This window comes from Dermacentor andersoni, chromosome 4 (genome assembly GCF_023375885.2).
Source record: "Dermacentor andersoni chromosome 4, qqDerAnde1_hic_scaffold, whole genome shotgun sequence".
Classification (NCBI taxonomy): Eukaryota; Metazoa; Arthropoda; class Arachnida; order Ixodida; family Ixodidae; genus Dermacentor; species Dermacentor andersoni.
Genome location: NC_092817.1, coordinates 171,424,774 through 171,449,351, shown reverse-complemented (window position 1 = coordinate 171,449,351; position 24,578 = coordinate 171,424,774). Strand labels below are relative to the sequence as shown.

Sequence of the window (24,578 nt, the reverse complement as noted above, 5' to 3'; positions counted from 1 at the left end):
GGTATGGGGAGGGATGTACAACGAACAGATGGTGAAGTTAAAACGGTGACAGCTACTGCATCAAATGCAGTATTTAGTGAAACGTTCCGTGTAGGGATGCCGCCTTGAACGACAATAGCGACACCTCCTGATAGACGACTGGAGTGCTCGCGGTCCTTTCTTATGACTGTAAAGCCTTTAAGAAAATGTGTAGGCTTGGGTCCTAGGTTCGTTTCTTGAAGGCAGGGTGCCACTGGTAACTTATTTATAATGTCTTTGATGTCACCTAAATTGGGAATCAAGCCTCTGCAATTCCAATGAATAATGAAAGCCATGTTATTGGGATTGGAAAAAAAGTACTTATGTGTGTGAGCTTACGAGTTGTGGGTGACATGTATTTAAAAGCTGATTACTCTTATGAAAGACGGTAACCGTTCAGGTTACCTTTCCTTTTCTCAGCGAAGGTATAATATGCTTATTCTTCTGTAAGCGCTCCAAGGAATGTGGGTCTTTTGGCGTCAATGACGCCGGGGTTTTCGGATCGGCCTCCATCGCCTTTTCCGAGGCACTGGACGATCGAGAGCCAGGCGCCGAGACGCGCGTCTCGGGCCGGGATATACGGTTATACTTCGGGCCCTGCGGCATTGTGGTCTGCTGGCCCTTCTTCGTTGCTGATGGAGCAGCACTTCCTGCAGCCACCAAGCGGGCGGTTGGGGTTTCTACAGGGGCACCGGACGTGGACCCTGTAGATTCCCGAGGCCGGTGTGACGCTGCCCCCTGCCGCGTCACACTGGCATAGCTTGCTTGAGGTAAGTACCCTAGCCTTTTCCTCGCTTCGTAGAATGAAATCTTTTCCTTTACTGTGATTGCGATTATTTCTTTTTCTCTTTTCCAGCAAGTGCAGCTCCGCGAGCAAGCAGGATGATCGCCCTTGTAATTGACAAATTGTGCGGGAGCATTGAAGTTGTCAGATGGATGGCCGTTGGCACTACATTTCGCGCATGTTTCCTTTCCTCTGCATGATTGAGAGGCATGCCCGAACCTCTGGCACTTGAAACGGCGCCTTGGGTTGGGTATGTTCGGTCTGACGTTGATTTTCAGATATCCTGCGTCGAGTGAACTAGGGACAGTGCTACTACCAAATGTCAAAATCACATGATTCGTCGGGATCTGTTGGACATTTCGTCGTAGTGTGATTCTCTGAACCTTAATTACGTTTTGCTCCTGAAATCCTTCGAGGATTTCATCGCTAAGGTTGAAGAAGTCTTCAGATATAACTCCTTTGCTAGTGTTGAGTGAGCGGTGTGGAGAGATTGTTACTTTGATGTCACCAATATTGGCGAGTTCGGCGAGCTTTTCTAGTTGACCTTTCTTGGTCAGTTCAAGAAGGAGGTCTCCGCTAGCCATCTTTGAGGCCTTGTAACCCGATCCAATTGTGTTTGCTAGGCATTTCAAAACTATGAATGGTGACAGTATTCTAACGGTGGTATTGCCTTCACTATAAAGAACATGGTATATCAGAAATGTGTCTTCGCTTGGTTTTAAAAAGAACTGGAAAGTTGCTTCGGTGCACCCTCTTATCAGAGGCCGATATGAAAGTCGCAGGAACGCCTCTGCCATTGAATGGTTTCAAAATTCGGCGGCGGTGGTAGCCACCCCCCACGGAGCCCAACAAGGGGGAGCTACAGGTTCCAAGAAACCTGCAGACGCCAGCTATACACCGCCACTATAACCTAATGTATATACCCAAGGTTGAATATATCACACACGGTTAACCCTCGCTCCCAGAAATACGGAAGTAACAATAGGTGAGTAGAAGACAGGAAAGATTGAAAGTGAGAGAGACAGAAAAAGATTGAAGAGGGCGACAGGAAAAGGCGACTGCCGATTTCCCCCTGGTGGGTCAGTCCGGAGGTGCCGTCTATGTGAAGCAGAGGCCAAAGGGGTGTGTTGCCTCCGCCGTGGAGCCTTGATGGTCCAACCACCCAGCATCGGCTCAACCCCCAGGATCCGCCTTTCCCCAGACACGGCTCAGCCGCGCACGGCTACACGCGCGAGGGTGGTGTCGAGACACACCAAACGCTTGCTGACGCAGACGCCCCTGCGGGGTATGACACTGGGAACATATGGTTCGCCTTTCATGTAGAATCACAATTTTGTCCAATCGGGCCAATCAATTTTATGTTTTCAGCAAATAATTTTGGCTCTTTGAATGCCATGACTGATAGATATAATCTTTCTGGTACGTGGCTGCTATGGGCTTTTCAACTGTGAGCAGGTCAGTGTCATCACTTCCTACGCGGTAGTGCTAGAACGCATTCACATGCTAAAAAAAGGCATGCAAGTATTGAAGAATACCGATGCTTGCTCGTATAACAGTGCAGTATGTTGCATTGGTTAGGTTAAGCCTCTAGCCTTCAGCCTTGTCAGATCATATCGGGTGATTATAAAAGGCACCGATTCCTGAACACGACATTTAATAACTTACTGCTAAATCTCTTATTAACACGCGCTTGGGCTCCTCACACAGAGCGTTAGACGTGACTGCAGCAGTACTGTGGCATTTGCAGTCACAGACGATTCCATCAGAGTCCCAATCAACTCGGTAATCAAAACCTTGCGCCCAGAATTTTAAAACTGCTTCAACAAAGTTCGCTAAGACTGCGGCAGCTTAGGAAACACGCACAAAGAAGAGAGCACCTGAAAGCTCTTTATCTTACTTCATGCACACTCCAAGTATAGATTATCATGCTGGGCATAGCATTTGTCGTTATGTGCAAGAAAAGTGGCCTCTTCGTCTACGAAATACTGTGACTAACTATTCCAGACAGAGATGCATCTTGATGCATTAGCGTGTTGCAGGACTAGGTGCTCGGAAAACACGTTCAGGTCATGCTTCCGCCTATTTTCTGCATACTTTTTGACATTTTACTGGTGGTTCAGTGACAAGCAAGGTATAACCGCATTACAAAGCTTCGCATACTTCTTTACCCATAAAAGTGCTGTCCGGCGAATAGGTCATGTCGATGGCCTATTCATTACTCCTTTGTTCGTCTGTTACTACCACGGCGTACTTCCTGGCGGAATAAGGGAGAGTGCTGAGTGCACCTTATCACGAGTATCAATGTGGTTGAAAATTATCTTCAGCCTTTGGCGGGTGGGCGGTTTTTGTTTTTAATAACCTGATCAAAAATATCTGCCCTCGTAAAAGGACCAGAACAAATCACGGTTGCATTATTTTTTGCGGTAGCATATTTGATCCCCCATTACCATAGCTTCCCAAAACCGCAACAAACCTGCCTGGTGTCTTACATATATATAGAGAGAAGAAACAACTTTATTTGCCCCTTTACGGTTGGAAGTTAGGGCAGGTAGGCCTAGTATGGCTCCCAGGTGGGGGAGACGTCTTGGGCCCACGAGAGGAGTGCCAGTTGTGTTTTCTTGCCTGTTCTCGTCAGCAGCTGGTTCCAACCCTCCTCGGAGGGAGCTGGCAGGAATGATTGTGGGAGAGGGTTACCCTCGCATGCCCAGAGAATGTGTGCCCGAGTGGAGAACACTCCATGGTCGCTCTTAGTACAGACGGGGTCGTAATCCCCGCCAGCGATTAAATAAAGCCTAGAATGACTGAGAATGGAATCGATCTTGCGCTCGGTCGAGGTCGGGGTGGGGAGGCGGGTACACGCGTTTCGTCTCCTTGTAGAAGTTAGTAATGTGAGCGTACGATTTGGGGGCCTCTGCGAGAGCAACCGGATTCGAGGGGCTGGCCTCCCGGTTAGTTGAGCCTCGTGCTAAACGGTCGTCCCCTTCGTTCCGAGAATTCCCCGCGTGAGCAGGTACCCACACTAAGCTTACAGTTCTGTCGAGAGCGCAACCGCCGAGGATGTGAGCGGCGGGGAGACAAAGTGAGTTTTTTCGAGAAATTTTGGATGGCTTGTTTAGAGTCACTGAGAACCGTGCGTGTGCGGGGGTCCGCGATGGCTAGCGCGATCGCGACCTCTTCGGCAGCGGTGGAGGAGTGTGTGCGCACTGTAGCGGCGCTGTAGGTCGCTGCTGTTTCAAATGCTGCAGTTCACGAAATTTTAACTGCAGAAAATAGATAGTCTGCCGTACGTACATTTTGTCCCTTATGGATATGTAGCCACGTAATCGGCAACAGTCAATTACATTTCAATTCTTATTGGTAACTTTTTTTTCCATGAGGTGGTGCCCTTCACCAAGTCCAAATATTCACGATGTTGCAGAGGTCGTTACGTAGAAACGACTTGACACATACTTACCAAAGTTTGCACAGAAGAGATATGACCTCCTAGATATCGGTTGCCAACTGCAAGCTTTTACATATGAAATATGAGCAGGTACTGCTAATGAAAGAACTGTACCACATGTAGGACACTAGGCATACACTGGTTAAGCGCAAAGAGCCCTTCTATCATTTTTTCATTGTGACAAATATCGAGTCCAGATTGTAACCTACCATCTTGCTCAAACTAGTGTGCTCATTGGCGAATCATTTGCAGCATGTAAGCGACGCCTGATCAGTAGGCAACGAGCATGCATGTTTTACGCTTGTGTTCTTTACATACTCAACCTTCCCTTCCACTTTACGGTATCTATACTCCCTCCAATTTTTTCTCCTGTTCTTCACTCGCTATTTTTTTCTCTGTACGAAAGTTTCGTCTTCCAGAGCTGACACGCGTAGTGTCTCTCCTGGTGGCAGTTTCAAGTTTGCTCTTTTCTTCGTCTGTTAGGTTTATGGGTGCAGACCAAAGAAGTAACTAAAAAATATGCTGCAGTAAGGAACCGACAACGGTGGACAGGGGCAGGCAGCCGTAACAGACACAGTTCACATGCGATGAACGTATACGGCTTTCGGCACACGAACTTAACCACGACATGGTACAGCTGCGTATTCAATGAAATGAAGGAGATAAGCGTGTGGAGATATCTGATGCAAATCATTCCTAGCCTCATTCAGCCACATTTCTGTATGTAGGTAGGTAGGTAGGTTTATGTCTCACCTCATTTTAATAAATATATAATTATTACGTGACCGATAGTGGAATTGAAAGTCATCCAAAGCAACAGCCCATGACTAGCCACTAGGCCACGATCGCGCGCACACATCTCTGCGGAAAGCCTGCCAACTCTTTGAAACATTTGGCTAGTGAGTCCCTATGCCCTGTCTCTTGTTTCTTCGTGACATACAATCTTTTAGGGTGCTCTGGTATTCTGCACTACCTCCTCGATAGGCCACATACCCCAGTACTCTCCTCGTAGTCGATAATGCTATGTAAAAGCTGTGAAACGTCGCGCCGGCTTGATCAGGCCAAGTTAATTAAGTTGGAACATTTCTTCCTGGTAGTAGAAGCACCATCGTTGCGCTAACATACACCACATGACATACACATGGACATGAACGAGTGCAGAGCACTCAGTAGCAAATCACGTCACAGTCTCTCCCTAACGCCCGTTGAGTTCCTTTGTCGAACCCAACTACTCGCAAGTGTAAATTTGCGTCTAAAGTCCACAGTAGAAATCATGCCATGTGATCGTCTTCAACGTGATCGTCGTCGGGCTGTAGACGTCATACACTCGTTCGTCCGCGACACCCACACACAACTACTGGATTTACACAAACACGCTGGTCCGCGTGGTAACGCTTTGCAGAAGCAGCAGGAATGCTGGTTAACCAGGTATCTGGACATTGCGTCACACAAAACCGATTCCCACAGTGCGCGGGACCAGTCATTTCTATTTGCATTTCTTTTTCTGTTAGCATTTCAGAAAGAAAGTGATCCAGATTAGCATCGAAGCTCAGATTTAAAGAGTTAAAAAGTCGGGAATTGAAATCATGACGTCGTGCTCAGCAGTAGAACGGCATGGCCACTGGTTCACCACAACACAAGCTAGCCACGCTCGAATGCGATCGATTGAAGTCTTCGTCGCAGTATCATATATGCTGCATACCCTGATCGACCATCACGAAGTTACTATTGAATCACACAAGATATCGTGCAAAGGTAATGACCGAGGAGTGCGATAAGTCGCGTATCTTAGTTGTAAACTTCATGAGAAAAACCAAAGCCTAACCACGAGTCTTGTAAGTATTGAACCTCTTTTAAAAGTTGAGGGGGGACTATGCGCTCACTGAGAGGGCATCATCGGCATGAGACCACCACCAGGCACCTTACTGAGATGTGGAGGGCTCTGCGGCCGGAAACAAAGCCTCCCCTCTCCGCCGACCAAGAGGGGGGGAACGCGCTTTCCGATCGCTCAAGGTTGCGCGGACATAGTATAACTCTAGCTTCAATTATGTATGGCCACACATGTGCAGGTCATAAAAACCAGGTTCTCTGGCCGAGTGCCATCCGTGCGGTATAACCGAGCTCAGATTGGTCCACCTTGACTGATCAAATAGGGAACCACTGTAGGTTAAATGAGGCGTACAACTCCTGAGGGACCCGCCGCGGTTACTCAGTAGCTATGGTGTTAGACTGCTGAGCACGAGGTCGCGGGATCGGATCCCGGCCACGGCGGCCGCATTTCGATGGGGGCGAAATGCGAGAACACCCTTGTACTTAGATTTAGGTGCACGTTAAAGAACCCCAGGTGGTCGAAATTTCCGGAGTCCTCCACTACGGCGTGCCTCATAATCAGACCGTGTTTTTGTCACGTAAAACCCCATAATTTAATTTTAATTTAACTCCTGCGGGGACGGTAGAGTATCCGCCTCCCGTGCAAGAGGACCGTGATTCAAATCCCGGTGCCGCACAACTCTCCACCGGAAAATACAAAAAAAAAACCGTGTGTTGAGAAAATTGCACAAATAGGCCTGGAGTGCGGCCTGATCCCGGTGACCAGAACCGGTAACGCACTCTCTCACCAGAGCAGGATTGGCCACCCTGGTGCAGTACTTGGCAACAACCTCCTATATGAACACAACAATCAAACCCCGGCCTCAGTCCCCAGCAGCTGCGAAGCAACTGACCACGGCGGCGGTCAGACCTGCGACGCTGCAGAGGGTGCTAAGAATCCCTGGCTCCGGACAAGCCGCCATTGGAATATGAACCTGGCAACGTTTAACGCTAGAACGTTATCTAGTGAGGCAAGTCTAGCAGTGCTATTGGAGGAATTAGAGGGCAGTAAATGGGGTATAATAGGGCTCAGTGAAGTTAGGAGGCCAAAAGAAGCATATACAGTGCTAAAGAGCGGGCACGTCCTGTGCTACCGGGGCTTAGCAGAGAGACGAGAACTAGAAGTCGGATTCCTGATTAATAAGAACATAGCTGGTAACATATAGAAATTCTATAGCATTAACGAGAGGGTGGCATGTCTTGTTGTGAAACTTAATAAGAGGTACAAAATGAAGGTTGTACAGGTCTACGCCCCTACATCTAGTCATGATGATCAGGAAGTCGAAAGCTTCTATGAAGACGTGGAATCGGCGATGGGTAAAGTCAAAACAAAATACAGTATACTGATGGGCGATTTCAATGCCAGGGTAGGCAAGAAGCAGGCCGGAGACAAGTCAGTGGGGGAATATGGCATAGGCTCTAGGAATAGCAGAGGAGAGTTATTAGCAGAGTTTGCAGAACAGAATAATATGCGGATAATGAATACCTTTTTCCGGAAGCGGGTTGGCCGAAAGTGGACGTGGAGGAGCCCGAATGGTGAGACTAGAAATGAAATCGACTTCATACTCTGCGCGAACCCTGGCATCATAGAAGATGTAGACGTGCTCGGCAAGGTGCGCTGCAGTGACCATAGGATGGTAAGAACTCGAATTAGCCTTGACTTGAGGAGGGAACGAAAGAAACTGGTACATAAGAAGCCAATCAATGAGTTAGCGGTAAGAGGGAAACTAGAGGAATTCCGGATCAAGCTACTGAACAGGTATTCGGCTTTAACCCAGGAAGAGGACCATAGTGTTGAAGCAATGAACGACAGTCTTATGGGCATCATTAAGGAGTGCGCAATAGAATTCGGTGGTAACGCCGTTAAACAGGAAACCAGTAAGTTATCGCAGGAGACGAAAGATCTGATCAAGAAACTCCAATGTATGAAAGCCTCTAACCCTACAGCTAGAATAGAACTGGCAGAACTTTCTAAGTTAATCAACAAGCGTAAGACAGCGGACATAAGGAACTATAATATGGATAGAATTGAACAGGCTCTCAGGAACGGAGGAAGCCTAAAAGCAGTGAAGAAGAAACTAGGAATAGGCAAGAATCAGATGTGTGCGTTAAGAGACAAAGCCGGCAATATCGTTACTAATCGTTACTAATATGGATGAGATAGTTCAAGTGGCTGAAGAGTTTTATAGAGATTTATACAGTACCAGTAACAACCACGACGATAAGGTGAGAGAGAATAGTTTAGAGGAACTTGAAATCCCACAAGTAACATCGGAAGGGGTAAAGAACGGCTTGGGAGCTATGCAAAGGGGGAAGGCAGCTGGGGAGGATCAGGTAACAGCAGATTTGTTGAAGGATGGTGGGCAGATCGTTCTAGAAAAACTGGCCACCCTGTATAGACAATGCCTCATGGCCTCGAGCGTACCGGAATCTTGGAAGAACGCTAACATAATCCTAATCCATAAGAAAGGGGACGCCAAAGACTTGAAGAATTATAGACCGATCAGCCTACTGTCCGTTGCCTACAAAGTATTTACTAAGGTAATTGCAAATTGTATCAGGAACACCTTAAACTTCCGTCAACCAAAGGACCAGGCAGGATTCCGTAAAGGCTACTCAACAATAGATCATATTCACACTATCAATCAGGTGATAGAGAAATGTGCAGAATATAACCAACCATTATATATAGCTTTCATTGATTATGAGAAAGCGTTTGATTCAGTCGAAACCTCAGCAGTCATGGAGGCATTGCGGAATTAGGGTGTAGACGAGCCGTACGTAAAAATACTGAAAGATATCTATAGCGGCTCCACAGCCACTGTAGTCCTCCATAAAGAAAGCAACAAAATCCCAATAAAGAAAGGCCTCAGACAGGGAGATACGATATCTCCAATGCTATTCACAGCATGTTTACAGGAGGTATTCAGAGACCTGGAGTGGGAAGAATTGGGGATAAAAGTTGATGGAGAATACCTTAGCAACTTGCGATTCGCTGATGATATTGCCTTGCTTAGTAACTCAGGAGACCAATTGCAATGCATGCTCACTGACCTGGAGAGGCAAAGCAGAAGGGTGGGTTTGAAAATTAATCTACAGAAAACTAAAGTAATGTTTAACAGTCTCGGAAGAGAACAGCAGTTTACGACAGGTAGCGAGGCACTGGAAGTGGTAAGGGAATGCATCTACTTAGGGCAGGTAGTGACCACGGATCCGGATCATGAGACTGAAATAACCAGAAGAATAAGAATGGGCTGGGGTGCGTTTGGCAGGCATTCTCAAATCATGAACAGCAGGTTGCCACTATCCCTCAAGAGGAAAGTGTATAACAGCTGTGTCTTACCAGTACTCACCTACGGGGCAGAAACCTGGAGGCTTACGAAAAGGGTTCTGCTGAAATTGAGGACGACGCAACGAGCTATGGAAAGAAGAATGATAGGTGTAACGTTAAGGGATAAGAAAAGAGCAGATTTGGTGAGGGAACAAACGCGGGTAAATGACATCTTAGTTGAAATCAAGAAAAAGAAATGGACATGGGCCGGACATGTAATGAGGAGGGAAGATAACCGATGGTCATTAAGGGTTACGGACTGGATTCCAAGGGAAGGGAAGCGTAGTAGGGGGTGGCAGAAAGTTAGGTGGGCGGATGACATTAGGACGTTTGCAGGGACAACATGGCCACAATTAGTACATGACCGGGGTAGTTGGAGAAGTATGGGAGAAGCCTTTGCCCTGCAGTGTGCGTAACTAGGCTGATGATGATGATGAACCACGAGTATTGGCAAAGGAGACGGGTAAAAAGCAGTGCGGGAAGCTTGACGCAAATATGCCTAAACTTTGGCGAGTTAAATTTTATTGCGATAGCAATTATACCGACACTCAAGGCGCATTTCTGCCGTCGCCGTGAGGTTCCGTATAAATGAAAGCGTGTGAGAGTGAGCCGACGAACGTGGTTCAATTTCGCGGGCGTGAGCGAAGAATGCGGTGCCCTCTCCTATGGCACGCGAGGCAGGGTGGTGAGGCGAGGGAGGAAGGCCGTTCTTCTTCGGCGGCTTCTGGGGTGCATCGATGTCCTCCTCGTCCTTCGCTTCGTACAGAGTAGAGAAAACAGCGGCGTCTACTGCCGTGTTGACCACGCGAATCACGCACGCCGTAGGGACGCGTTGCCAGCGCTCGTGTGTCTTCAAAGCGATGCGCAACGTGGCTAATGTGAACGCCAGCGTGGACCTCATGCATCTTCAAAGCGATCTGCAAGGTTTGCAGAGTGCGCGTAGTGCCGGTAGCTTCGTAAGCGCTGTGCTTCGCCGTTTCGCACGCGCTGAAGCGAGACATACATGAGTGTAAATTCGCTTGCTGCTGCCGCGATTCCTAACTCCAGCGTTTTCACGGACAGTTTCCGCTGTCATCGAGCGATGTGTGCTAATGTCTACCTGTGCGCGCGGGACACCGTGCTAGTTAATTTAGTTCAAACACACTGACGGGCTAGTTGGATTACAGCCATGATAGAATGTGTAAGCGCGACTGAACAAGGACGTAGAAAGAAGCACACACACAAAGACAGCGCTCTCTCTCTCTGTCTTTCTACGTTCTCGTTGAGTCACGCTTACGTTTTCTATTATTGTTAATTTAGTTAGTAAGCGGATATTTACATGCTTATACTGCCGACAAATCTACTATCCTTACTTCATACAGATATCTTCTAATTTGCTATCGCAATCGGCGCTTCTCCTTTCTGGCGGAATTGCGAACTTTTGTTTAGCATATTTCGATAAAAAGCGTTTCTGAAGCCTTTGAATGCGAAACGATATTATTTTGTAACTGCCGGTCTTCTGCCGTCCTACATATAGGACACCAGGCAGATATCCTCCCCAAGCGTATAAAATACACAACAATTCTTACGAATTTCCCGGTCAAATTTTTTACTATGCATGCTAGTTTTCTTAAGGCAGTGAAAATAAATAGTTTGGCCTGTGAAGTCAAGCAAACGCGAATGGGCTAAATCAATTTTCTGTTTTCAACAAATACTGTTGCCACTTCTCATGCAACGACCTATTGCGATAAGCCTTCTGGTATGAGACTGCTAGCTGCCGTTGAAATTCAAGCAAGTCACATTTATCACTCATCCTGTACAGTTAGAACGCATTGTTGACACACACAAGGTAACATCAGCAGCCAAGAATACCAGCTCTTTTTTGTATGTGGTGCGGTATGCTACAATTATTTGGTAAAATGTGTCAAATTTACAATGTTAGGGATGTATCCGGAGATTATAAAATGTTCTTACTTTTACCACGACTTTCAAAAAGTTTTCTCTGTCTCATTACCACTTGTTTGCTTTCCACATTGGGAGCCTTATGCGCTACTGAATCAGGTAATCGTGTCTCATTGTAACCGCTACGAAGCAGATTCATAATGAACTCGGTAATGGAAAGGTGGCAGCCATGCTTTGAAAATTACTACAATTAATAAAGTTTCAGTGGTACTGTATCCGTCTAGGAAAGGCACGCCAACAAGAGATTACCTCAAAGCACTTCATCGTATCCCATGAATCGCGTATGCATTGATTTTGTTGCAGTGCATAGTAGTTTGCCCTATCTAGAAAAGAGGTGGACATTTCATCGGCGAAAATATTTTCCAACATATCGGTTACAGTCAGGGCTGCTTCATAATTTGGCGTGCCTTAGGACTTGGTGCTAGAAAAACGCGTTCAGATCACGCTTGTGGTCAGCTTTCACAAAATTTTGGAGATTGTGCTGGTGACTTAATGATAACCTAGTTACCCTCCCTGCATACAAAGCCTACTGCTTCACCAAAAAACCTTCAGTCCGGCAAATCGTTTATGTTTGTGTTGTACCGGTTTCCCATTTCTTCATCAGTTATTGCCGCAGCGTTACTTTAGTACCGAATAATATAGAAAGATGAGGGTAGCTGATCAACAATGCCAATTTAGTCATAGATTGTCTACATGCCATTGCGGAGTCTTATTTGCAACAGCCTGAGCAAGGAATTTGTTATCTCCCTAGAAAAAGGAACGAAGTAGTTTACGTGACACACAAGAATTCATCATTACGTTAGTTTATTTACGTAACATGTCTGGCAAACCCTTTACTATATGCTCTCGAAATCTCACCCAATCTGCCTAGTGTCCTATATATAGGGCGCCGCTTTTTGAAGCGCCAGCAGGTGGCGAATTTTTTATTACACAGCGCATGTACCCCGTCGTATAAGCATCTCATCCCTTAAAAACGGGTAATCACGGTCTCGGCAACATTTAATTATGTTTGGATCACTTCTGTTATTTTTTTTTTTGAAGTGGGATAGCGCCCTTCTCTATTTCCGCGCGGCCACGATGTTGCACCTTTCCTCACGAGGAAACCACCGAATACATACTTCCCACAGCTTGTACAGACAATAATTATCACCTCTTAGATGCTCGCTAGGAGCCTCAAAGTTTTCTATAACGATGTGGGGAGTGTTGAGTAACGAAAGCATGTACTACTGCTGGGACACGCATGTATGGGTTAAGATGAGAAGGGGGCATATGAAGGGCAGGAGATTAGCATGAAGTTCTCGTTGACTACTCCGCAGATGGGGCAGGAAGATAAGGAGAGTGAAGCGAGGTATATGCAGAAAGAAGTGCGCACAATATCCAGCAGTACCAGGCAGTGTTCATAACCTCTTAATGCCAAACGTATCTCTTCGACAAGCTGACTTTGGCATCCTAATATTCTGATTTAAGGAAGAGAGATATAGAGAGATGGGAGCAAGGAAAGGCAGGGAAGGTAACAAGAATGAGTCCAGTTTGCCACCTTACGCGTGGAGAGGAGGGTGGGGGAGTGAAGGAGAGAGAGTAAATCAGTAACCACATTTCGACATGCACTAAGTTAGGTGCAGCATGTCTGCAGTCCGACACTCGTCCGTTGCCTCCAGGTACTCAAGAAGCACTCAAGTGGCTTTCTGGGCTTATGAAATCTGAGGGCAGGCTCCGAAGACGCTTGTTTCTGCAAATGCCCTATCGTCTCATCTGCTCAACGTACACAGGAGAGTCTGACGTTGGTCACCGATGCGAGAACAGTGGCACAGATGATGACTTATGATCTCTTCACGCTTGCACTTAGCGCGCATCGGCAAGTTCGGCATTCCAATAGTACAGTTTTAGGAGTCAGCGGCTGCTACTCATACACACCGCCGACAAAGCAGTGTTGCGTCACTTCGTGAAAGGGTTGCCAGTAATGTAAGTTTCAGTGATTGTTCGAGGCTCTTTAAGCGATGGCCAGTAAACGAACGCGATGGGGAGAGCGAGATTGCGAATCTGTTTTCCAGCGTTTACTCTCGATAAATGTATAAGAAGTGTCACTGCTCAAGCCTGGGCACCTCGGGCAGAGTCATTGGCGATAGCATGATATATTCTTTCAATGGCTGCAGTGAGATTATGGCATCGTTAGTCATCACCTTATGGAAAAGAAAATTAACCAAGAGCCGATGGTAACACTTTTAACGAGCTGTAGCGACATTTGTTGCGGAGAGCTTAGAAAGCAATATTCTAAATATTTATTTACTATATTGTGTTGTTACCAAAGTAAATTCTTTTTTGTAGAGACGAACTCTCAGTGGAGAGAAATATTGATGAACTACTTGCTCTGAATATTACATGGTGTGGATCACTGTGTTGGCATTACCGGGTCAAAGTTCTTTATGTTAGGTGCGGTAACCTGAACGTAACGACCATCTGGTAAGCATACCTCAAGTATGTCGACGCAGCGGTGCCTAGTGACGATGCAGTGGAGGAGTATGATCGCTGTCACCATGCGTTGGTCTCTCTTGATTTGATCATTATAGTTGAAGCATGTGTAGCAGCGGACAGCAATTTTACCCGGTGCGACTTCAGTCAATTCAGCCCTTATTTAGTACAGAAGTTGATTCAGTGCTGCAATCTGCGTGAGAAGGCGGCAGGTCCTCGCCTGGCTGTCGGTGCAGTGAACAGGCAGCGGCTGGCTCGACACGCTGGCCTCTGCTCCGAAGTCCACTAGTCTCCTGGCTAGTGCAGATACATCCTCTACTTCAGAGTTCAGGAGCTCCATGGTGAAATCGTCGTCCAGAAAAGCGTTCCAAACCTGTGGTCGTTCCATCACTTCCTGCAAAAATATAAAACACCGAAACATAGAAGCATCGAATTAAGTCTAAAATGTACTGGTTTCGGAAGTTATGAAGTTACTGTTTCGTAGATGACAAGTACGAAATATCTCGTTCAGATTGTTTAGGAATCGTGGCAATGATAGGTGGGCAAATATTTTTCTTAATTACAATGGCTTCTTTGAGTGACCACATGAAAATTTTTTGTACCTCATTTAGTTCAGTTCTCTCGCGTGCGGAACTCGCAGCATTTTTTTTCTTAGGAAATGCCATGTTTCAAAGATGATTTATTTATTGTTCTCGTAATGTTCCGTATGAGTGAACTATCGAACTCATAACTACACCAACAATGTATTAGAAGAGAATGGTTATATTTGTATAGTCCTGGAAAACGTGAATAGAGAAAACTTGGAGGACAGCTATGCGCTTCTTATCAGTTGTGAATACGGCCGCACAAAAGGCTCATGTACAGTTTGCGATAAATCAGTCACTAGGCTAGCCCTGCACCGCAAGCAATTGCTAGAACAGGCAACTTCACACAACTGGCCTAGTCCACAGTTCTCAAGCATGATAAACCAATAAAACAACTTTTTATTTCTCTTAAAACAGCAGATCACACACCTGAGGACAGTGTGTTCGCAAGAAATTTTTAAAATGTACTCGAAGTTTGGCATAACATTCAGCCAATCAACAGTGGACGAGCCAGGGAAGCCTCAGCATGTTAACTTATCTTCGTCACGGCCCTTACAAATATGTTTAATTGTTGAAATGTTGGCTACAGGCTGAGGCTTCCCTTGCTCACCTCTGTTACACAGCTGAAGTATTCATCTGCTTGTAACCTCTTTGCATTGTTTGAACACGCAAACTGAGATGTTTTTTTTTTTTAAGGTGAAACCGTAAATTGTATTTTACAAGGATCCGCGAGCATTAGTTGGGCATACTTATATGCTTATTTAGTGTCCTTGTTTATGCACAATATTTCCAAAGGTCCTTGCAAGCACTATCGTCTCGATAGCATTCCTCGCCTTCCTACGAGTACTCCAATTGTGTCAGCCTTTATTGCTGCATCTGAACACTATATGTGCAGCAGAAATATCAGGAACACACAATATGTGATCTAAAATTTAGCATAAAGTCTTTCCCCTCTACACTCCGTGCCTATAGCGAATGTGCTATGAAAACAATGCGACATTTCAGCTCGAGCTCACCTTACTGACAGTACATCATTGCCAAGTACTTATGTTTCTTTTGTTTAGCCCAGCTGAATTCGTCGAAGGCAGACAACGTACGTATAGTATAAAACACGTCAAACAGCACTGTACGCAACGGAAGTACGAGTGTAGCCGAGCACAATATTGTTGTCTTTGCTTTAGCGGCATGCCACACACTATGAGAAAACTTTGCTAGATTTCAGTTTTTAATTCCGTTAAATAGATTACTATCTGTGTTTCTGTATGTGTTAAACTCAGTGATTGACAGCACCAGGTCCACCTGACCTGTGCGTGAATTGTGGGCATGTACTGCTTCATTCACGATTGACAACAAACAATGTAAGCTTACTTGTCTGACGTGTTTTTTGCCAGTTGAGGCCTCTCGGTCACCTGGCGATATGACAGAGGTATCGGTAGTCATTTTAGAGTATCGAACACACGAACACCGCTCCGAAAACGGGAGCAAAACGCCCAAAACCAGCGAGCGAGCAGCGCGACGAACCCTAACAGCCGCTACCGTAACGGCCATATTTCTCACTACATAATGATAATGGGGATCGTTTTGATTTTGCCAGCGCCGTCTCTCGGTCGTATACTTTAGTTCACAACGCCACCGCTACTCTTATTTCCGTTGCACTGTGGAAAGTAGTTTCCCCAATCTAACTTTGCATAGGTGTTCTGTGGCAAAACAGCGCTCGCTCAGGCGTTCCAATGAAATCATGGCGGGGGGCACGGCGCTGGCTGAGGCGCCCTGTGTCGCGAGTCAGCTCGCCCAAGGGTTTCGCTGGTTCGAAGCCGTTCGGGGGCGATTCACCACTAGCGCTTTTGCGCACGAGGGGGTGCGTTTCTTGGGCCTCTTCGCCGGCTCCGAATGCCTCGAAAAAATTAAAGGAACAAAATGGTCACTTACAGACTTATGACCTGGGTGATGGATTTTTCGGAACGCCTAATCTATAACGTGTTTCTTTTAAACACGAGATTGATAAGTTAGGTATAATTTGTTCCACTGAATGACGGTACTCACCCTCTTTGCCATTAGTTCATATTTATATACAATAACAAGAACCGATATATATTTGTGATACGCACAAGGGAGATACTTTTTCGTCTCTGCTTCTATTGCAGTGCATTGAATAAAAATATGGAGGACTGTGAGGTTATTGCCGCACTTAATACTTGTCGGAGGATCTCCCCTTTCAAGAGGTAAGAGCGAGTACCGTGTGTCCTATTCTTAAGCAGGCAAACATGCACTTCGTGGCACCGTGAAGTTTTCTCACTTATCCAGTTCCCTAGTTTTGGTTTTATTATATGTAGCTTATTCAATGTTTAGGTATACCACTCTCCTTGCCAATGCTTCCTCAGTTTACGGCGTAGAAAAGAGTTTAGGTCCGTGGCAGAAATGCGCATATTTCCATCTGTGTCTCTAAAATTTACTGACGTAGCATTTTTGTCAGCAGCTACGTTACCTTTTATACCTTTGCGGCCAGGTACCCAGCATAAGACAACCACTTGGTTGCATATATATAAGGTGCACAACACGCTGCACAGTTCATTCAAGACGGAGTTTTTGTTTTCGTATGCTAGTTAGAGCTCACTAAACTTACTTAGCCCTAACGACATTTGTGAGCCTTATGTGTGGAACAGCCCAGAGTGTAGCTTATGCTTCCGCTGTGAAGACACTGTTGTGTAGATTTCGTGCCCCAGGTGTCGAAAATGAGGGTTCGAGAGATGCTTAAGGAAAACCAGCAGGAGGCTTCGAAGCATCTGTGTGAAATTGAGCACAGGAACACTTTTCCAGAAGTTCATCTAAACGTGAATATATATTTGCCTGAGGTGCTGGCTTCGATATTTCTATGCAAAAGATGTCACACTGAATAGTCTACAACTCCCAAGCCGGTGGAAGCCGAATAGGAGCCACTAGGACATTCTATAAACGAGGGACTCTTGTTGATTCTAAGAGTGCTTCCAATTGGAGGGACAGAAGAGGCCGGATGGCTGGACGGTTACGGAACAGCCTGAAAGTGGACATGTAGCTAATAGTAAACCGACATGGATGCGGAATATTTGATTTGATTTTCAGGGCGTAGGAGAAAGTTACAGATGTCTTTTGTAGATGTAGATACAATTCCTTGCATTCAACGCATAGGCTTTCTAAGTACTAGTCCATAAAGCACCTGCAGCAAAGGCGGATACCTAAGTGGTGAATCGAATCTAGCATGTTCGAGGCACTAGGCGTGGTAGCATTATACGCTATGGCTCCGTAGTCAAGGAGGGATCTTGTCAGAGCTTTATAGAAGCTCGACAGGCACCTACTGTCACTTCCCCAGGATGTGCGGGACAAGAGCTTCAGTAGCTTCACTATCTTCATACACTTCGCTTTCAGATATTTGAAGTTGCGGATAAATGGTAATTTACAGACTAAAATGAGGCCCAAAATTTATGCTCATGGCTCACAGGTAGCTCTTGTCGATTAATATAAATAGCGAGGCCAGGTAACATGACCCTCTTGTTCCACAAAAAAAGAGACGTGCTTTTTTACTGGTTTAGCTTAAACCCATTCCCGTCTGCCCACTTAAACAATTTGTTAAGCCCAAGCTGTACATGTCGCTCACAGATCAAAATGCTACACAATTGAAAACCTATTTGTACGTCATCCGCATACACAGAATAAAACATATTGTACGTGGTATGATTTTATGCAAAGAGTTGATTTTGCAACAAATAGAGTGCAGCTAAGCACACCACCTTGTGCCACACCTGTTGCCTGTGTAATTAGACGAAATAGCACATCACCGACTCTAACACGGAACGTGCCAACGTGCCGTTAGACCGGTAACTGTATAAGATTGAGCAACTCGCCTGGCATTTCCGTTTCAGCCAGGTCAAGGAGAATTCCAAAACGCCACGTGCTGTCATATGCCTTCTTCATATCAATAAATACTGACAGAAAGAAGTACTTATGCACAAAAGCATCGCGAATATTCGTCTCGATGCAGACAAGGTGATTAGTTGAGGATCTACGTTCCCTGAAGCAACGCTGTAGTGGGTCTAATAGTTTGTTGCTTTCAAAAAAATGAAGCAGACACCGCTTAACCACTTTGTCAAAGCGTTTATATAAGCAACTTGTCAAGGCTATAGGCCTGTAACTGTTTACCGATTTATTATTGCTTCTTTCCAGGCGAGCGGAATGCAGCCAGCAGAGAACTCGGAGTAGAAGAGTGACAGTGGTGTGGGAGGGTGTAGGTGCGATAATTTCATACACTATTCCATCGCTTTCTGGAGCGGGCTTGTTACTACCATTTAGTGCAGTCTGAAATTCCGCCATGTTGAACGGGCGGTTGTCGAGCGTATTTGTATTTCCTTTCGGATCCAGTAGCAGTTGCACCGCTTGTTGGCCGGTATCTCATAAATCGATCTGAGTAGTGGGATGAGATAGAAATCTTTTCAAAATGTGCCTTTACAGAAACAGCTTGGTCAATAGGTGTGTCACCTTGTGTGTTTATTAATGGCAGAGGATGAGTTTCACGGCGTGTTGTTATTTTTACCCTTTTCCTGGCTTTTATTTCGTCTGTATGTGAATTATAGCTAGATATGTATTTTTGCCAGAGACAGAAACGAAGCGGAAAAGGCAGGGAGGTTAACCAAGGACCGGCCCGGTTGGCTACCCTACTCTTGGGCATGGGGCAAAATGGAAGAACAGATAATGATAGAAAAGAACAATAACAGTCATTCACAGTCAGTCGCAGTGGGATCTCCATTGTAATTTTTCCCAGCTTTTTCTTTTGACACGGCGGCGCGTTTTACAACCTTCAGACTGTATATTCTTGAAGCTTATCAAGGCATAGGTAGTTTGATTCGTGAAGGTAACTGCAAGCCTTATTTTGATTTTTGAGGGCTTCCTTCCACTCCTTCCACCAGAGAATACGTCGTTTAGGCGGAGATCTATTCCTTTCAAGGATGCATGGTGACGCAGCAGCAGTCATAAACGCTGTCATATATGACACTATATCATCGATAGGAAGCGTGCAGATGTCATCACAGGTCACTTTCTGTACCATTTTCAGTCGGCACAGTGGACTTTTCAATGCGGCAGGTGCCGAGACCACTCATCGCTTTTTGTTAATTTCAAGACAATTGGGAAATCGCCACTCCCGTATGGATTTCTAATCCCGTTCCACTTCAAGTATTGTACAAGTGTACTTGATGCAGTCCTTAAAGCTATGAATGAAAACGTTTTCTTTGACACACTGCAGAATGTGGGCTCTTCCTCATTTAGCAAGCAAACACTTGTGGAGAAGAAGGTCTCTAATAATCACCCTCTCGCATCATATCGAGAATCTCCCCAGAATGTGTTATGTACATTAAAATCACCAGCTACAATGTAAGCTTCGGGAAGTTGTGATAAAGCTCTGGAATCTTGCTTTGGAAACATCAAAACTGAGAAGAATGTGTAGAGAACTAACCGTGATTAGCTTATAAAAACAGCACGGCTGTGATTGCAACTGCCTCAAAGGTAGTTTGTAGCTTCAAATTCTGGCAGGCGACACCACTATCCACCATTATTGCCACACCGCCCGATTAGGCAACGCCATCGTTGCGCTCTTTGCGATAGATGGCATATTGTCGGAGAAACTTAGTGCGTGAAGGATTGAGGTGGGCCTCTTGAACACAGACCAACCTTGCATTTAGCTTATGTAGTATTTTCTTAATGCCATCAAGGTTATGTATTAGACCTCACACATTACAATGTATAATTTGTGTAGCCGTATTCGAAGTGTTTTGTGCTGTGTGTCAAGATAAATAAATATACGCCACGAGACCTTTCCAGGTCCCCTGATACGAGATTTTCCCTTTTTCCCGGAGCGCTCCACGGAGCTGCGCCGTTCCTTCGGCGTCTGAGGCGCCGGACTAGTGTTGCTTGCATCCATCGCCTCTTTAGAAGTGCTGGATGACGCCCGCTTGGCGGGCACACTCGGTTTTTTTTCACGCATATCTGCACGCACAGTGGCCCTTTGACCTGCAGGCTCGGTCATCTGCTGTCCCTTCATTCCGGAGCACAGAACAGCACTGGCTGCTCTTGCTGGAAGAGCTGATTGTGGATCCACCATCACACCCCGTGTGACTCGGGCGGCCGACCGAGGATGTGGCGCTGCCCCGCGGCGCGTCACATGAGTGAGTGAGTGAGTGAGTGAGTGAGTGAGTGAGTGAGTGAGTGAGTGAGTGAGTGAGTGAGTGAGTGAGTGAGTGAGCGAGTGAGTGAGTGAGTGAGCGAGTGAGTGAGTGAGTGAGTGAATAAACCTTATTGCAAGTTCGGCGAGGACGCGAACTCGTCGCGCACCCGGCTAGTCCCACGTCGGGACCGGCAGGTCTAGCCGACCGGCCCGGTCGCGGGCACGCCGGACGGCCAGGATTTGCTTTTCTAGAGCGGGGCTACGCAGAAGCGAGTCCCACTCCTCCTTGATGAACTTGGGGTATGTCGACTCGCACTCACAGAGCATGTGAGGTAGAGTGGAGGTCTGGCTGCAGGACGGGCAGGTGTCGTCGCGATACACGTCGGGGTAAGCGTCGTGGAGAGAGGACAGTCACGGATATGTGCTGCTCTGTAGAAGCCTAAGCGAAACGGCTTGCGCCCTATTCAACTTGGGGTCAGGGGGTGGAAAGACCCTTCTGAACATGTAGAAATATTTAATCTCGTTGTGAGTAGCGGGAGCGTCCCTGTGACCTTAGAGAGGAGGAGAGTTAGTGCTCCGTATAGAGGAAGCGCGGGCGGTGAGGTCACGCGCAGCCTCGTGAGCAGACTCATTGAGGTTCGGGGGAGCACTCTCGACCGATCCTACGTGAGCGGGAAACCAGTGAATTGAATGATTTGTGAGAGCATATGCACTCGAGCCGCTAAGAAGACGAACAGCTTCTTTGGCGATGCATCCCTTCTGAAAAGCCCTAACTACCGTTTTGGAATCACTATAGATTTCAAACCCACGACCGTCTAGCAGGGCGAGGGCGATGGCGACTTGCTCGGCGACTCCGAGGTCTGAAGTGCGAATCGAGGCGCTATTGGAAATCTTGCCGCTCGAGTCGACGACAACGACGGCAAAGGTCTTCCCATCACTGTACTCCGCGGCGTCGACGAAGCTTGCTGTAATGTCGTGCTGCTTGATCTGTTTGAGGATGGCTGCTGCTGTGGCCTTGCGTCTGCCCTCGTTGTGGACGGGATGGACGTTTCGGGACACAGGGGCCACTACGAACTTGTCTCGAATGCACCTAGGGATCGGGGTACTGACCATCGCCGATTCCGCAGGGTGGTAACCCAGCTCTTCGAGGATGCGTTTACCTGCCGCTGTGGTGGTCAGGCGACTAAGTTGCGCGCGTTCTTGGGCTTCGGCTATCTCCTCGGCGGTGTTATGTACCCCCAGCATCAAGATATTCTCGGTATGGGTCCTGATGGGTAGCCCAAGAGCCATCTTGACTACTTTGCGGTTGAGAACGTTGAGCTTGTCTCGGTCCGCTCTGAGCCAGTTTTGCATAGAAATCGTGTACGTGAGGTGGCAGAGTACGAAGGCATTGATCAGTCTGAGAAGATTCTTTTCATTCATGCCTCGACGCCGGTTTGCTATTCTGCGAACGAGGCGGAAAGCGTTGTCCGTCTTTGTGATAATCTTGCAGAGAGCAGTTCCGTTCCCGCCATTGAATTCTACAAACATGCCCAGATCCCGAATAACGTCGGCCCTGGGTATCAGCCCCCCGTCACAAGTGCGAAGTCTGATGCTGCTTTCGGAGACTGGCTTCCAATCTCTGGGTCTGCGTCCCTTCTCTTTTCTGTGAAGCGGGAGCTCCGACTTGGCGGGGGAGCATCGAAGTCCGGTGGGGCGGAGATACTCCTCGGTCACGTCGATCGCCTCCTGCATGGTTTCTTCGACTCTGCCCTCGCAGCCGCCGGAGCACCATATGGTGATGTCGTCGGCGTAGATGGTGTGCTTCACGTCCTGGACGCACGCCAACCTCTCGGAAAGACCAATTATACAAATGTTAAACAGTGTTGGGGAGATGACGGCGCTTTGAGGAGTGCCCCTCCCTCCGAGGGGCACATCTTCGGAGCGGAATGCGAAGCTTGGCCTTCCTGTCAGTTAGAAAAGAGCTGACGTAGCTGTGGAATCTGGAACCGAGACCGAGGTCTGAAATGGTCCTGACGATGAAGGTGTGGAGCACATTGTCGAAAGCCTTCTCGTGGTCCAGACCGAGCAGAGCCTTGACATCTCTGGAACGGCCATCCACAATCTGATGCTTGATTAGTTTCATGGCATCCTGCGTTGAGAGTCCGGCTCGGAAGCCGATCATGTTGTACGCGTAAACCTCGTTGTATTCGAGGTACCCGTTAAGCTTCTTGAGGACGACGCGTTCCATGACCTTGCCGACGCAGGTCAGAAAAATCAGCCTCAAGTTCTCGATGTTCGGGGCCTTGCCGGGCTTGGGAATGAGCACCGTGCAGGCCGTCTGCCATTCTGCAGGTACAATGCCGCTCTTCCAGGACTCGTTTACCTTGTCGGTCAGAAAGAGAATCGACGTGTCGTCGAGGTTTCTCAACATACTGTTGGTCACTCCGTCCGGGCCCAGCGCAGACTTGCGGTTGAGCGCGAAGATGGCCTGTCTGACCTCGGCAATGGACATGACTGTAGGAGGGATTCGATTGATTGTGAACAGAAAAACGCTTGCGCGCTGCTCGGAAGGAAATATTTACTTTGACCTTGAGTTGAATTATTTTTTTCTTTCTTGTATGACGGGCACGATAGCGAATAAGCAGGGTGGTCTCCGTTACAGTTAGCACAGTGGTTTGTTAAAATACAGATGTCTGAGGCGTGCTATATAAATGCATACTTTGCCCAAGTAACATGCCCTCGGCAGCTCTGAGACCCACGCCCAAAACGCTGACACGTGAAGCATCGGTGCGGATTGGGAATGTACGGTCGTACGCGAAGTTTACAATAGCGGGTGTCTATTGAGTCATGGAGTTCACTTGTTCGAAATGTAATCATTACATGCTTGGTTAGAATTCTCTTGTCGTGATGCCTTAATTCGTTGCACCTTTACTACATTCTGCTCTTGCCATATATCCAACAGCTCGCTTTCACTGAGTTCAATAAGGCCATTATCGGAAATGACACTGCGCACAGTGTTCATTGACCTGTGGGGACCCACAGATACTGCAATGGTACCAAACGAAACAATATTTCTCTGTTTGTTGTACAGAAGCTTATCACGCCCTTCCAGAAGGTCACCGCTTCCCATCTTAGTTATTTTGTAACCAGAGCCGATTGCTTCAGTCAGACATATGGCTACAGTATATGGCGATAATGCACGCACTGTCTTGGTTTCATGTTGACTATGCAATGAAGGGCACATAGGAAACGTTTCGTTTGGTTTCACGAAAATTTTAAGGGTTTTTTCAGTAAGCGATCAGGAATTGTGGGAAAACTAGAAGCCATATACACCATGAATGCCCGCTTCCCACCTTGGAATCCAACCTGGGGATGTCACAGGATTAGAATATTCGACTCTGCCTACGCTAGCGGTCCATTCCCGCTATAACCATATATATATATATATATATACCCAAGACTGCATATGAGCAAAACGAGCAAAAGGTAAAAGCGGGAGCCAACGTTGCGACAAGCGGAATTTTTCATGGCCTGGATATAATACACATGGTTAGCCCTTGCCACGCAGAAAATAGAACGTTAAAAGAAGTGAATAGAAGACATGAATGATGGAAAAGTGAGAATGAAACCAAAAATACTCAAGAGGCGAACAGGAAAAGGTGACTGGCTATTTCCTCCAGGTAAGTCAGTCTGGAGGTGCCGTCTATGTGAAGCAGAGGCACAAGAAGTGTGCTGCCTCCTCCAGGAGTGCCCTAAAGGTCCGAACAACCGGCATCAGCTCAACCTCTAAGGATCCCCCTTTCCCTAGACACGGCTAAGCCGTGTACCGCCTACATGCGGGAGGGTCCAACACTCCTGTGTCGGTACGTGGTGTAGCAACACACCTAACGCCTGCTGACGCACACGCCCCTGAGGTGCTGAGGTAACGCAGGCATTAGGCCCTCCCCATACGTGTTCCATTCCCGAAG

At 46.9% G+C, this 24,578-nt stretch overlaps 1 protein-coding gene across 2 annotated transcripts in view; it reads right to left on the bottom strand.

Annotated features, from left to right (window-relative positions):
- Positions 1-24,578, bottom strand: part of LOC129386602 (uncharacterized) — a 97,862-nt gene that overhangs the window by 60,836 nt on the left and 12,448 nt on the right. For both annotated transcript variants that reach the window (XM_072287571.1, XM_072287572.1), the window contains exon 2: positions 13,856-14,248. In XM_072287571.1, coding sequence (XP_072143672.1) covers positions 13,856-13,921 — 66 coding nt within the window. In that variant the 5' untranslated portion in view covers positions 13,922-14,248. The remainder of the gene's footprint in view (positions 1-13,855; positions 14,249-24,578) is intronic.